The sequence below is a fragment of the Coenobita brevimanus genome, chromosome 47, assembly GCF_032717465.1.
Source record: "Coenobita brevimanus isolate Jiangsu-jjx chromosome 47, ASM3271746v2, whole genome shotgun sequence".
NCBI classification, from domain to species: Eukaryota; Metazoa; Arthropoda; class Malacostraca; order Decapoda; family Coenobitidae; genus Coenobita; species Coenobita brevimanus.
In genome coordinates this window covers 24,976,109-24,991,255 of record NC_137000.1, presented here as the reverse complement: position 1 = coordinate 24,991,255, position 15,147 = coordinate 24,976,109, and the positions used below count along the sequence as shown (strand labels likewise).

General features: G+C 44.9%; 1 protein-coding gene across 1 annotated transcript in view; it reads left to right on the top strand.

Annotated features, from left to right (window-relative positions):
* The window catches only part of LOC145398951 (uncharacterized), a 304,550-nt gene that overhangs the window by 148,208 nt on the left and 141,195 nt on the right, over positions 1–15,147 (top strand). Inside the window, 1 exon segment of the mRNA XM_080271685.1 lies at positions 4,042–4,129. Coding sequence (XP_080127811.1) covers positions 4,042–4,129 — 88 coding nt within the window.

The window sequence follows — 15,147 nt, the reverse complement described above, 5'->3', positions numbered from 1 at the left end:
ATGCAGTACCTGACTTCCAGTCCTCCGGAACTCTACCTTCCTCCCAGACCAATCTACACATCTTCCATATCCATTCTACTACTATCTCTCCCTCATGCTTCAGCATTTCACCACACACTCCATCAATTCCTGGAGCTTTCCACATTTGGAATTACTTTATTGCTTCCACTACTTGCATCCTAGTGATTTCTTCCTGTCTTCTCACCGCCCTCCTTCTCCCAGCCATTCCCCAGCCATTTATACTCGCATTACTCTCATTCTCCATGTTCAACAGTTTCTTGAAGTGTTCTCTCCATCTACTCACTTTTTCTCCCTTCTCAACCAGCAATCTATAATTTTTATCTTTCATTCCCCGACTTACCTCTTTATCGCCCTTTCTAACTCTAATTACCTCTTTCCAGAACGTTTTCTTACATTTCCTCCACTTTACACACAAATTCCTTCCAAATTCCTCATCCACTCTTGTCTTACTCTCTATTACTAATCTTTTCACCTCCCTATTCCTCTGTACATATAACTTCTTCCTCGGTCTCTCAACTTCCTCCACGTCCCTGTTTCTCATCCATTCATTATATGCTTTCTTCTTTTGCGCCACAGCCTGTCATCTCTTCATTCCACCATGCTGTTCCTTGCACCCCTTTCGTCTTCTCTTCACCCCGCACACCACCTCACATGCTGCACAGATTTCTTCTGTGAATATCTTGCACACACTTTCTACATCCCCCATCAGCTCCAAATTATATTTACCCAGTCGTTCCACCACTTCTCACTTATATTCCGCCTTTTTTCCATCTTCTCGCAACCTTTCTACCCTCCTTGTATAGACTACTTCCTGCCCTTCCTTTCTCCTACTCCTCCATTTCATTTGAACCTTGACTATCACGACCACCAAGTAGTGGTCAGAAAGTCCACTCCCTCAACTTCTGTAAGCTCTTGCATCCATTACACACACTTTCTCATTGTATCATCTACACACACATAATCAGTCATTGCCTTCTGTTCGTTCAGTTCACCACCCACCCGTCTCATCACTTGCCATGTATTCCTTTGGATCATTTTGTACCTGAAGAGGGTATTGGCTATCACCAACCCCCTCCCAGCACAAATGTCCACTAGACCACTGCCAATCTCATCCACTTCTGTAGGCACACTCCACTCACCAACTACTCCATCCACCTTCACATTCCCAACTTTTCCATTCACATATCCAATCAAAAACACCATCTCGTTCCTTCCACACTTTTCCATACACGCATCCACATTTGTCCAGAATTTCTCATTCGTTGTACTTGCACGATCTTGCGTTGGCGCATGCACACTGACAATCGCCCACATTTGTAGTCCAACTTTCAATCATACCCACACAATCTTTGAGCTGATGGATCTGTACTCTCTTATATACTCCTTCCATCTCTTGCACACAACAATACAAACTCCTTCTTTTGCCCTATCATTCTCACCTGCTCCCGTGCACATATCCTTTCCATACTCCCATTCTCTCACTGTCTCACTGATGGATCTTGTCTCATTTATTCCACGTACATCCACTTATGCATCCTCAAGCACCTGGACAATCTCTCTCTCTTTCACCTCATTCGCATCCGTTACATTCCATGTCGCAATGCATATCATGTCCTTTGTTCTGTCATTAGTCATCATCTGTTGGTCAGTCCTGGTCCGAGGCTTCTTATTTTTATTTTTAGTTAGTTGTTTTCCGGGAAGGGACACTAACCCTTCGCCACCCACTTGTCACGTAAAGAACACATGTTGGTTGGTTATAAGGTTGCCACCCAACATTTTAAATGATTTCGTTGTTAACAGGAAATCATTTGGTTTGCCACACCATGTAGAGCTACCCTAGAATAGAGTACCGCTACACCAAGTGAGTTGATGATGGGCAATACATGAGCAATAAACCCCAACCACCCTCTCGAATGTGTAGAACTTTTTAATTTTTTTTTTTTTTTGTTATTTTTCTATTGTAACATTCTTTACAGGATTTGATTAATTTAATTAGTTGCATTTTTAGTACTGTTTTCATCAGGTTTTTTATTCTTTCTAGATGGGGGGTAAAACCCCCAAGCTCCAACCCCCAGCGTGTGCACGGCCTTGACACGCATAATCACCCATATTTGTAATCCTTCTTTCAATCTTTGCTGCCTACTTTTTCCTTAGCCTTTATCATTCTTTTTCTGTGCCTGCCCTCCTCTCTTCCTATTTCTCCCATCTTTCCTGTCACTTCTTACTGCTTTTCTTCCTTTACAGGTGGCTTTACATTGAATGACAAGCCAAATGGATTCCTGTAAGCCAAGAAACCATTTACAACGCTGGGTGGTAGCCATATAACCAAACCATACGTGCTCCCTACGTGTCAACAAGTGGGTTGGTGGAGGGTTAGTGCCCCTCCCCGTAAAACAAATGACTCAAAGTCAAATGGCCACCCCTTGCGGGATTATGGCGTCTGGCGATAGATAGATAGATAGATAGACTTTCAATCTTACCCACACAGTCCTTGAACCAACTGATCCATACTCGTTTATATTCTTCTTCCATCTCTTGTGCACAATGCATACTCCCTCTTTTGCCCTCTCATGCTCACCTACTTCTGCTCATATACCCCATCCATACTCCCACTCTCTCTCACTCTCACCTCTCCATTTAGTTTCACTTAATACACGTATGTCCACTTTTGCACCCGCAAGCACCTGGACAGTCTCTGTCTCTTTCACCTTATTATTCGCACCCCTTACATTCCATGTGTTACTCCGTACCGTGTTGTTTGTTCGGTCCTTGGTCGTCTCCTGTTGGTCAGTCCTTCTCCGAGGCTTCTTGTATGTATTTCCAGTTAGTTGTGTTCCGGGGAGGGACACTAACCCTCTGCAAACCCATTTGTTGACACGTAGGGAACATGTGTTGGTTGATTATAAGGTTACCACCCAGCATATTATAGTAAATCGTTTCCTGGTTTACAGAAAATCATTTGGCTAACCATTCAGTGTCGAGCTACCTTGAAATTGAGTACGGCTACCTTGAGTGGGTGGATGATGGGCGTCCCCACCGACTTCTTCTGTCTTATGTTTTGCCTTGCTTTGTATAGAGGAACAATTGTACCTTACTTCTAATCCTCCGGGACCCTACCTTCCTCCCAGGCCAATCTGCACATCTTCCATATCCATTCTACCACTGTCTCTCCTCCATACTTCAGGATTTCACCACTCTCCATCAACTCTTGAGGGTTTCCCCATTTTGACTTTCTTCAATGCTTCCACTACTTCCATCCTACTTATCTCTTCCTCTCCTTTCACATCCCTCCTTCTCCCAGCCGTTTCCCAGCCTCTTGTACTCGCATTACTTTTATTCTCTATGTTTAACAGTTCCTTAAAGTGGTATCACCATCTGCTCACTTTTTCTCCCCTCGCCACTGGCAGTCTACCATTTTTCCCTTTCACTCCCCTACTAACTCCATTATCATCCTGTCCAGTGCTGTTTACCTCCTTCCAGAACATTTCTTACATTCCATTCACTTTACACTCAAATTCTATCAAATTCTTCATCCACTCTCTTCCTGTTCTCTCTTATTAATCTTTTTGCCTCTCTCTTCCTCACTACATATAACTCTCACTTCCAGCTCACAACTTCCTCCATTCCTCTGCTTCCCATCCACTCACTATATGCTTTCTGCTTTTGCGCCACAACTTATCTCACCTCATCATTCCACCATGCAGTTCCTTGCACCTCCTTTTGTCTTCTCATCTCTCCACACACCACCTCACATGTTGCACAGATTTCTTTTATGAATATATTGCACACACCTTCCACCTTCCCCATATGCTCCAAATCTTATTTACCCAATTGCGTGTCCACATCTCTTTTATATTCTACCTCTTTTCCATTCTCTTGCAACCTTTCTACCTTCCTTGTAGAAGAATGTGACAAAATGTACTTTTCCTCTAGTGGGGGAACACCATTATATAGTTTATAGGAAATGTGACATCAATTTGATTATGTTTTATGGCCTTCATTGTGAATTCATCATTTCAGACAAGTTGCGATGTAGTGAGAGCAATGGTGGCTGCCACCATCAGTGTGATGATTCCTCAGGGCAGGTTGTGTGCTCCTGCTACCCTGGGTAAGTTAATCATCACTGTCTTATTGTCTCCCCATGGGGACTGTCTGATGAAATGGCTGTAATAGAACCATCTTCAGCTTACAATCTTCAATGCTTCTTACGTTCTTTCGTTTACCCTTCTTCCTCATACTAGTTTCTCCTCAGTAGACAGTATTGTTCCACTCTTTTCTTCCACAGAACATACAGCCTCCATGCACCAGTAATACCAGTAACTTCAGTTTTACTTTCCAAGATTTTTCTGGCACTCTGCATTGTCCCAATCCAAAGTACTTTATGCACAGTCATGGCCATAAATAGTCGCCTGTCCTCCAGCACCCCATGCCTTAAGCTGAGTCCTTTATGCGCGGTAAGTCACATTGGAGCAAGAGGGGTTGAGAGGGAGGGGCCAGAGAGAAAAATCAAGGTGGGTGGGGGGACGAGCGATTGTGCAAGGGTGGAGTGGTGCAGGGGGAGGGAAGCAGGTAGGGGAGGGAGAATGAAATACGAAGTGGTGGTCACATTATTTGTCTGCTTTCTTTCATTCAGGGCATGACGTGAAGGAGGTAATATTTGGCAGATAATGCTGCATTACACCTTGTATGGAGGCATCAAATAAACTTTAAAGTGGTGATATTAAGGGCTGGCTCGTGAGAGAAAAATACTGATGTTACAGATAAAACATTAGTGAAGAGCCAGAAGTTTCCAGTTTAACAACCTGTTGCCTTTTCTACAAATTTGTAACTAGCTGTTTTTTGTTGGTGGAAAATATCATTTGGAGGTGATAAGAGGTGTTTGGCTTGTTGGATGGCCATTCAGACCCACACCGGCATGCAGTCCAAGCAACAGATTATAGGAGATATCGTTATAATATCCACCCACATGCACAGACATCAAATTTATTTACCTTTTATGCACAGTTATTTTCAATAACCTTTTCATATAGAGATGCCATAAAATAGTTGACATCATGGTGACTGTATAGAGGGAGTGCATACAATGAGGATTATTTACTGTGGACACAGCCATGTCGTAGGTTGCTTATGATATGTAGTCCCCGAAATTATTTACATGTTAGGGTAGAGGACATCTCTTACACAAATATTTTGGAAGTCAAAGTCATCCAGATTCCATTCGACATCCGAAGTCAAAACGTGCGGGTAATCACAAATACAGTAATATCTCGATATACGATACTCCTAGATGCAATACCGCGGCTTAATGATGGGGGTAGAAATACCACCGTACCTCGCCTAAAGATGGCCAGACCCCGGTTTAACGATGGGTTTTGATTTTTTACCGATTTTGATTATATTTTAGGCTAAAATTGTGTGTTTAGATTGATTTATAAACTGTTTTTAGACTTAGTTCAATGTGTTTTAGCCATAGGTGGGGTGAACAAAGTCATTTTGAGGTACAGTTTACTAAGCTTGATTTTTTTTCAGTCTTATATTTGATGATTTTCAGATTTTATTTGTTGGTTTTAGTGAGTTATTTACAGGTGTTAGGCTTAGGTTAGCTTCCTTGACAGTTGTAAGGCCATTTAGATTGGCTTTAAACTTGTTTTGTACTCATTTGGGTGGGTTTTGGGCTTGGTTTGGGGGGAAACCCAAGGCTGGAAAACTCTCCATATTACATGTTAAAAGTGTCTTCATTACAATACCCCGGCTAACGATGAGGTTTTACCTAACAATTATATCGTTAAACGGGGGTATGCCTGTATCTGGCTCTGCACTAATGTTTGATCTGCCACATCAATATATTTCTCTCACGAGCCAGCCTTGATATCACCACTCTAATGCTTGTTATCTGATGCTGCTATACAAGGTGTAATGCAGCATTATTTACCGAATATTACCTCCTTTATGTCATGCTCTGAATGAAGGAAAATAGACAAATAATGCGACCACCGCTTCGCATTTCATTCACTCTCTCGTACCTGCCCTCCCTCCCCTCCTTCACTCCACCCCCGCACCATCGCTCGTCCTCCCACGCACCTTCCCTTCTCTCTTAGGCCTCTCCCTCTCAGCCCCTCTTACTCCACTGTGACTTTGCCGCTCATAAAGAAACTAGTCTGAGGTGCGGGGTTCAGACAGATAGGTGATTATTTTTGACCACGACTGTGAGATCCTCCATTCTAGAACAGAGCAATTACATCTATATGGATCTTACAAGATGCTGCGATTTCGACAGATTCTGGGTTACACAGTGTCATCACTGTCAGGGCTTTGGTAATACATCTGAGAGTTGTTCTAGGAAAAATGATGAATCTAAAAGTGTCTTTTGTGCTGGAGCCCATAAATCTAAGGATTGTAGTAACAGAAATTCTCCCAAATGCATCAACTGCTCTTCTTTAAGACATCAAGATGCTAATTCAAATTCACAGTCGGTTGCCCATTTTGCATCAAGTAGAGAATGTCCAATTATGATTTCTCATAGGAATAGATTGATTGAAAACACCAATTTTGACCATTCAAAAAACTGACTAGGTCCCTCTTGAACCAGTTAAGGATGGGTCTTTTAAATATTCGTTCTATCCATAATAAGACAGACTATATTAATGAAACTCTAAATCAGCACGAGCTTGACATTTTGTGCTTGACTGAAACCTGGTTGTATGAGTCTGATATCGATATTATTCGTAATGCTTTGCCTAAGACACATTCAATTACTAGTATTCCCAGGCCTGCTGCTGACTATCCGGGAGGAGGCGTAGCACTCATCTGCTTGGCAGCACTTGCAAACGTTTCTCTCATTGACTCAGACCTGACCCCATTCTTCACTTGAATTTATGGAAGTATTAATAAATTTCCATCAGAATACCATTAGAATTACAAATGTCTATCGACCAGGTCATCCGGGCACAGATCGAGGATTTATGGAGGAGTTTGGGCAGTTTCTTGAAGGGTTTTCTCTTAAATCTGGAGGACTTCTTGTTTGTGGTGATTTCAATTATTGGGTGGACAGTCCAGAGTCAAAACCATTTTCTTCAGAATTCCTTGAGCTGATCACCCAGAACAATTTTTTCAATCATGTGAGTAATCCAACTCATGTCTCAGGACATGTCCTTGACTTGATCTTGTCCCCTGCTGGTTGCAGGCGTGTATCAGATGTGGAGGTTGACTCATTTGACCTCCACATCTCTGATCATGCTCTGGTCACTCTTAGTTTTGATATCCCGAAATCCCCTTCATATAAAAAGGTCATCAGATTCAGAAATTACAGGAATGTTGGCCGCCAGTTGATGTGTCTTGAAATTGATCAGCTTTTAAACTACACTGATTCTTCAAATCTTTCTTCTGATGAATTGGTTGATATTTACAACAACGAGCTTGATCAGTTTTTGACCATTATTGTACTGAGGAAGTAAAAACAATCACTGTACGTGATAATTCTCCGTGGTATGGTCCATCCATTAATTCTTTTGCGTGGACAACGTAGAAAAGCAGTACGTGAGTGGCACTTGTAGCGGACCGAAGTAACTCGTTTGCATTAAGTTTTCGCGAGAAGAGCAGTCGTTCACACTGTAAAAGCCCAGAAGGCTAGCTATTGTCAAAATAAAGTTGATTCATGTGGTGGTGATAAAGAAAAACTGTCTGCAGTTGTGAACAATTTGGTTGGTTACAGGTATGTAATTGTTAAACCAGCTTCTGTTTCTGATGCCCAATTGGCTTCTGATTTTGCTTCATTTTACAACTAAGATATCTCACATAAGCAGTGATTTAGATAGCAGTTCTTCTAGTGAAGTGTACTCAGTTGACTTCCAGCCACGTTGCACCGGGGATCATTTGCTTTCAACATTTCATCCACTGGATGTAAACAAAGTCAAATGTTACGTCAGAGAACTGAATAAAACATTTTGCTCATTTGATCCGTGTAACATGTCACAACTGCCTGATGTGTATGAGCACGCTGCAGAATTTATCTGCAACATAATAAATAGATGCTTCTTAGAAAGTAATTTTGTGCAGTCTGAGAAACGTGCTTTGCTTAGCCCCTTAATTAAGAAACCTGGCCTTGATGTCGAGTGCATGACAAATTATCGTCCCGTCTCTAACCTGTCTTTTTTATCCAAGATTATTGAGCGGGCCATACTCGATCAACTCGTACCATTACTGGAACACAACAGAGTTGTTCCTGTTGTTCAGTCAGCATACAGAAAATACCATTCAACTGAAGCTGCACTAACAGGGATTCATAGTGACTTGGTGGCAAACACTTGTAGTGGGATGTCCTCTCTCCTAGTTCTATTGGATCTGTTTGCAGCTTTTGATACAGTAGATCGTAAACTATTGTTGGATGATCTGTATTTTTATGGTGTTCGTGATAGGGCCCTTTTGCTCCTAAAATCGTATCTCTCAGACAGATCTTAGTGAGTGGTTGTTGATTACGCTAGCTCTGATTCTGCTCCTCTTCTATTTGGAGTCCCTCAAGGATCAGTTTTAGGTCCAATTCTATTTACTATCTACACAAGTGGTTTATTGTTTCTACTTGATGCTCACGATGTGTCCTATCATTTTAATGCTGATGACACCCAGCTCTGTGTTAAGATGTCAGATATCAACGATCTAAGACAAAGCTTGAATCTCTAATGTCTGCTATTAAGGTTTGGATGGCTAAGAGGAAACTTAAGCTGAATGATGGTAAAACTGAGATCATCATCATCAAGGGAAACAGAAGGGGCGATGACACTGATAATGCCCTGGCTTTGACCGTTGGCGTGTCACAGCTTCATCCAGTCAGTTTTGTTTGAAAAATGGGTGTTTATTTTAATTCAAAGTTAAATTACAAAGAACATAGTAATCAGGTTGTCAGAGGGTGTAACTTGCATATCAGAAATCTGTACTCTGTGAGAAAATTCCTGAATAGACGGTGCCTCTTAACATTGGTCCATGCAGTGGTCTTGTCTCGTGTTGATTATTATAATTCACTGTGGGTTGGTCTTCCAAATAATATACTAACAAAAGTTCAGTCTGTGTTGAACAGGGCAGCACGGCTTATCTTTGTTCTCCCCCCGAGAACCTCAACTACCCCGTTTCTGATTGAGTTGCATTGGTTACCAGTAAAGGCTAGAACTGAGTTTAAACTGTGTCTTATTACATTCAAGGTTCTTAAGTTTGATGAACCGAAGTATCTTGCTGAATTGTTAAAACTCCCATCAGCAAGCAAGGGTGTTATGTTACGCAGTGAAGATGATTCCTTGCGTCTTGACGAGCTAGGAGCCATTCACCAGTCATTTTTGTCTGAGCGTTCCCCTAGATTATATAACAGTTTGCCATTGTCCATAAGACAACTCTCTTCTGTTGATTCCTTTAAGAGACAGCTGAAAGCCTTTCTTTATTCCAAATACTATGACCTGGAGAGAGGTAGTATGATGGATGATTATAGGGTTTAACTATTGCCACTTTCATATATATATGATGTAGCTTGTATTACAATTCTTGTAATTGTAAAAATAATGTATGTGTGTCTAGCACCAGTGAATTCCCAAAGGAAGCACTGGTGCTATTGTGTAACAAAAGGCCAGATTATTATTATTAAAATGCAGTATAGTATCACCGAGGGCAACCCAACACCCCCAGAAGGAGGCCACAGAGGAGCACATACAGCGCGACTGGACTCCGGGCGACAGGGACATAGGTCCGCCCAGGCTGCGCGCCCCTATGACCTGGAGCTCGCCCACCGCCACCATAGCAGGAAAGTGAGTCTATCTTCCAGGCGAGCCGACCACTGACAACCACGGAATGGAGCTATTACTCTACTCCAGTCAGCACCCCTGAGACGGTCAGTAGCTACTCAACCCTCCTACAGGAGACAACCTGCAGCCGCTCTGGAGGTAATGAGGAGACGGCTGGTAGTCGCTCCGGCCTTCATCAGGAGATAGCCAGAAGCTGCTCTGAAGGTGCCCTAGAAGAGATGGCCGGTAGCCGCTCAACCATCCTACAGATGACCTGCAGCCACTCGGAGGTAACAAGGAGATGGCCGGTAGCCACTCCCGCCTTCGACAGGAGACGGCCGGTAGCCACATGACCCTCCTACAGGAGACGGCCTGCAGCCGCTCTGGAGGTAACGAGGAGATGGCCGATAGCCGCTCTGAAGGTACCCCTCAAGAGACGGCTGGTAGCCGTTCGACCCTCCTACAGGAGATGGCCTGCATCTGCTCTGGAGGTACTGAGGAGACGGCCGGTAGCCGCTCCGAAGGTGCCCCTCGAGGGACGGCGTGTAGCTGCTTGACCCTTCTATGGGAGATGGCCTGCAGCTGCTGCGGAGGTAACGAGATGGCCAGTAGCCACTCCCACCTTCATCAGGAGGTGGCCGGTAGCCACCCCAAAGGTGCCCTTGAGTAGGCCCGTAGCCGCCTCCTTCCCCAGACCATGGCCAGTAGCCGGGCCTCAGTGACGGCTGGTAGCCACGCCCCTAGAAGACCACGGCCAGTACCTGGACCTTACGGCAGGAGATGGCCGGTAGCTGCTCCTCCGTCAGGTGCTGACTCCTGCCCACCAACCTACCACCCAGAGGAAGACCCCAGCCCAGAGGAGTATTCGAGAGGCCTCGTAACTACCACCAGGCTCTTCTCACTATAGCCGGTTCCTGAGAGGACCCGCCTGATGGACCCCGACGGAAGCCAACGCCACAGCCCATTCCTGATAGCGTCCTCAACCTCCGGAGGCCACAGCCCCCGGGACCTCCAGACCGCCCCCAGGATCCCCAGGTGGAACATCCCTTCACCCTGATGCCGGAGATCTTCGTCCTCCGTCAGACGCCTGAAGTTCAGGTAGCTGTTCGGCCCCAGCCTTGAGGGCCAGACTCCTGCCCCAAGCCCTGAAAGTGCAGGACCCTTCGCCTCTAGCAGCCCCGGACAAGAGAGGATGCCCCTATGCGTGATCCCGTGGCCCCTGAATACGGAGGCCCCTGGCGGAGCTCAGCCCCGTCAGTAGTGAGACTGAGTCATTCTCGCCGCCCTTGTACCTAACCAACAGTACGACCAGTCCCGAAAGTGAGTGAAAGTGAAAGCACAATGTTTGTGACATGGTGAAACAAGGGCAGAACAGTGAGTTATCAGAATATGGAAAGTCAGTGAGAAAGCATCAGTAATAATATAAAAGAGAAGTGGAATAAGTAAGATAACAGTGAAACAGTGAACATGGCAAGACAGTGAAATAAGGGGGTGTCTCAAGTGAACACACTACCATGTATAGTGACTCCGCCTTGCATTAAGATCATACAGAGGCCCCAGCGCATCAGCAATAATTAACGACATGACAGACAAACCAGTTAGCCTGCCAGCAGTGAAAATAGTGCCACAAACTCCACCAGCATACAGAACATAGACTTTCCCAAATAGTAGTGTTAAGCTTCACTACCCTAAGTGCTATTCACCTTACCTGACCTTGTCCTAAACTCCTAAACAGTATCCTGAGCGATACAAACACTCGATATCTAAGCCATAGAATTATAATTGTTCAGCATAACTGTATTTGTGACACCTGTCCGTTCGACTGTAGAATTTAGCAATACACATATAAGGTTGTTGCCTCAAGTTTTTGTGTCCTGCCTCTCTCGTATTTGTCTAGAAAGAGAACCCAGCTACACACTAGGCGTTAGAGGGATGGGAAGCTGACCCAAAAACACTTCGCATTACCATCATTATAATTATTATTACTACATTGGTGAATGTGTCTACCATGTCTCATAATATTGCTCTTCACTCATTCAGAGTCCCACATCACACAATTGTTGATCAACTTTTCACTGCAGCATTCTTGTACATTTCTCTGCCGGTAATATTTATGTCATCCATTCTACTTCAGTCATCTATAGTTGTTAAAACTTTGGAAGTAGCACACTTCCCTGCAAGGTTATCTTCACCTTCTGGTTTATCATCCTACCCTTCAGAATATTGCCAAATTTCTCCAGCTTCTTTATTTTGCTTGACATGATCTCCCTTTCATCTTGCACCCCATTTTGCCATACTACAGCATAAAAAACTGTTAACCTCCTGTTACCCCCTATCTCCAAAATATAAACAGTAATCCCTGTACTATCCGGACGCCCACTTTCCGGACATCCCCACTTACCGGACATTATCGTCCCAGGATCCAATATTCCCAAAATGGTCCGGAAACCGCAAAAAATTCGAAAAAATCCGACTTTTTCCCGCCCGTAATTTGAACTTGGCGCGCACGGCGCGGGACAGCTTTGTTTCGGTGCATCATTCCTCCGACGTCCACTAGAGCGCCCCTGCATCCTCTCCACTTACCGCCCGTCTCTTGTCGTGAGTGCACGCTCGTCGTCATGGCTGCCCACGTGCTCGCTTTTGTGGTGGTGCCTTACCTGCTACAGGCTCTCCTGCTGCTCTCGTGTCTCTTCTTTGTGTGTGTGATGATGGCCCTGCCACCTGAGGAGAGGAAGAGAGTGGTTTTGACTCTGGAGAAGAAGAGGGAGATATTGGAGATAGTGGATGCGGGATGGTCTTCGTCAAGCAACCTTTGTGAGTTCAACCTGGCCTGATCTACTTTGTTTGATATCAAGAGATCCCGAGACAAACTCATGCAGTACATGGCTGACTTCTCGTCGAAAAGCAAACGCAACATGGAGAGGAAGATGATGTTTACTCCCAATTATGCGGAAGTCGACCGCTCCACGTTGATTTGGTATCAACAGCAACGTGCTGCTGGTGTGATGGTGCGTGGCACGGAGCTGAAGGCTGCTGCTGAGAAGTTCACAAGGCTTCACGATGCCCTAGACTTCAAGGCATTCGAGGGTTGGCTCTTCGCGTTCAAGTTACGACATGGCCTTACCAACCGTAAGTCTCATGGCGAAGCTTTGGACGCTAATGAGGATGGAGTAGAGGAGTCTCGGCACAAGTTGAAGGGCTTGATCGACAGGGAGGGCCTCACTCTCAGTCAGGTCTACAACGATGATGAAACTGGTTTATTCTATCGCTCTTTGCCTGCGAACACTCTAGCCGAGGAGACGGAGAAGCATGTACCTGGCTGCAAGCTCTCCAAGCAAAGGATATCTGCTTTGTGTTGTGCTAATGCTAACAGCATGCACCAGCTTAAGCCCGTTATTGTTGGCCGTGCAAAGCAGCCTCAGTGTCTTCATGGGGTGATGGATGTCCTTCCTGTCGTTTGGTACCATTCCTTGAAGGCATGGTTCACAGCCCACATCTTCAAAGACTGGTTCCACTGCCATTTCATCAAGGAGGTCATACATTACCAGACGGAGAAACTGGGAATCCCATGCGACCAGGTAAAGGCCCTCCTTCTCCTCGACAATGCACCTGCCCACCCGTGTGACAAGGACTTGTTGGCTGAGAATGGCCACATTAGGTGCATGTTTCTGCCACCTAATACTACTGCTCTCATCCAACCAATGGACCAAGGAGTGATCGTGGCAACGAAGCAGCTATACCAACGGAAGTTCCTGGACGAAGTGATGGTTGTTCTTGAGGACGAGGACGAGTGCAGGGAGAGACGGGACACGTGAGGCCAGCGGACTTTGGAAAACCTTCGCCGTTACAACATCAAGTCTGCCATTTACAACTGGGCCAGTGCATGGAAGGAAGTCCGTGTCAAGACTCTAGAAAATGGTTGGTCTCATTTGCTTCTCGGAACGGATGTGGAGCACGATTTCCTAGGTTTCGATGTGGATGACTTCCATGCACGTCTACATGCGCATGGAGACGATGTTGATGTGAACGAAGTGCGTGAGTGGTTGGATGATGACGAGGGCAATCCTGGGTATCAGACCCTGTCTGATATCGAGATCGCATCTTCAGTTGCAGGTGTCAGTACCCAGCTTGAAGATTCCGGCGAGGACGGCGACGATGATGCGGACTCCTCTCAGCATGACACCACTCCAGCCATCCCCAAGCTGAGCACACTCCGGGAACACCTAGAGTTCGTTCTGGACTACCTGGAACACCCAGACTGCGACAGGGAGATGGGGCCCTTGGGACTTGTGGAGGAAGTGCGTGCTTTCAGGCAGCGCATCATTAATCATCAGAATCGTCGTTCCTTGCGTCAATCAACGATTGACTGCTTTTTCAGGCCCGTGACCCCCGCTATGCCCAGCCCTGACTCCACTCCGTTGCCTCCCCAAGACAGGCCCTCATGCTCTGAGCCACAGCCCAGCACATCAGCCACAGTGGAGTCACCGCTTGACGTGAGTTTGCTCCTATCTTCAGAGTCGTCTGCAGTGGGTACGCCATCACCACGACCGAGCGACGCACCCCTAGGTCACCTCCATGTGCTACTCTCAGATGCTGACAGTGATTAAACAGCAAGAACTTCTCCACTAGACCACACGGGAATTTAGTGTTGTGCAGTGAAAGAAAAACAGTGTATTTTGTTAAGAAATTAGAATTCTGAGTGAAAAGAGACTGATTTAATAGACTTTCAATGTAGCTAAAATTAACTAGAGTGTGTTATGTTTAGAAAATGTTTTTATGAGTGCAAAGACTTTAAGTGCAGAGTGCAACACTTATTTCATAAGTTACAATGGAGCATAAGTAAGACAAGAGTGTGCAGTGTTAAGAGAATGGATTTCTGAGTGCAAATGACTAAGTTCAGTGCAAGACTTCATGAACAGTGTACTGCAAGTGCTTCAGGAAATCCTTCTTACTGTCAGAGTGTGAGAGGAGGTGGTTATTCATTGAGATGGCCAGGGGCTTGCTGTAAGTACTCAGAATGTTTCATATTGTACTGGACTGTATTTTCCATACTGTACTTACCTCTAACACCTCATTTCACTCTTTCATGTCCTTTATTGGTGTGAATAGGGTATTAGGTGCTATGCATGTGCACGAGGGAGGTATTTTTCTGAGTTAGGGTCCATAAGTACCAGTCCAGGAGCCAGGGACTTGTTGTAAGTACCCAGAATGTTTAATATTGTATAAACTCACCCTTAAAACCTAATTTTATGGTTCTTTTGCATTTATTTCGGTCTTTTATGTCCCTTATTGGTGTGATTTGGGTCTTAAATTGGTGCTATGCATGTCCAGAGGGAGTTTTATAGGTGTTTTTCTGAGTTAGGGT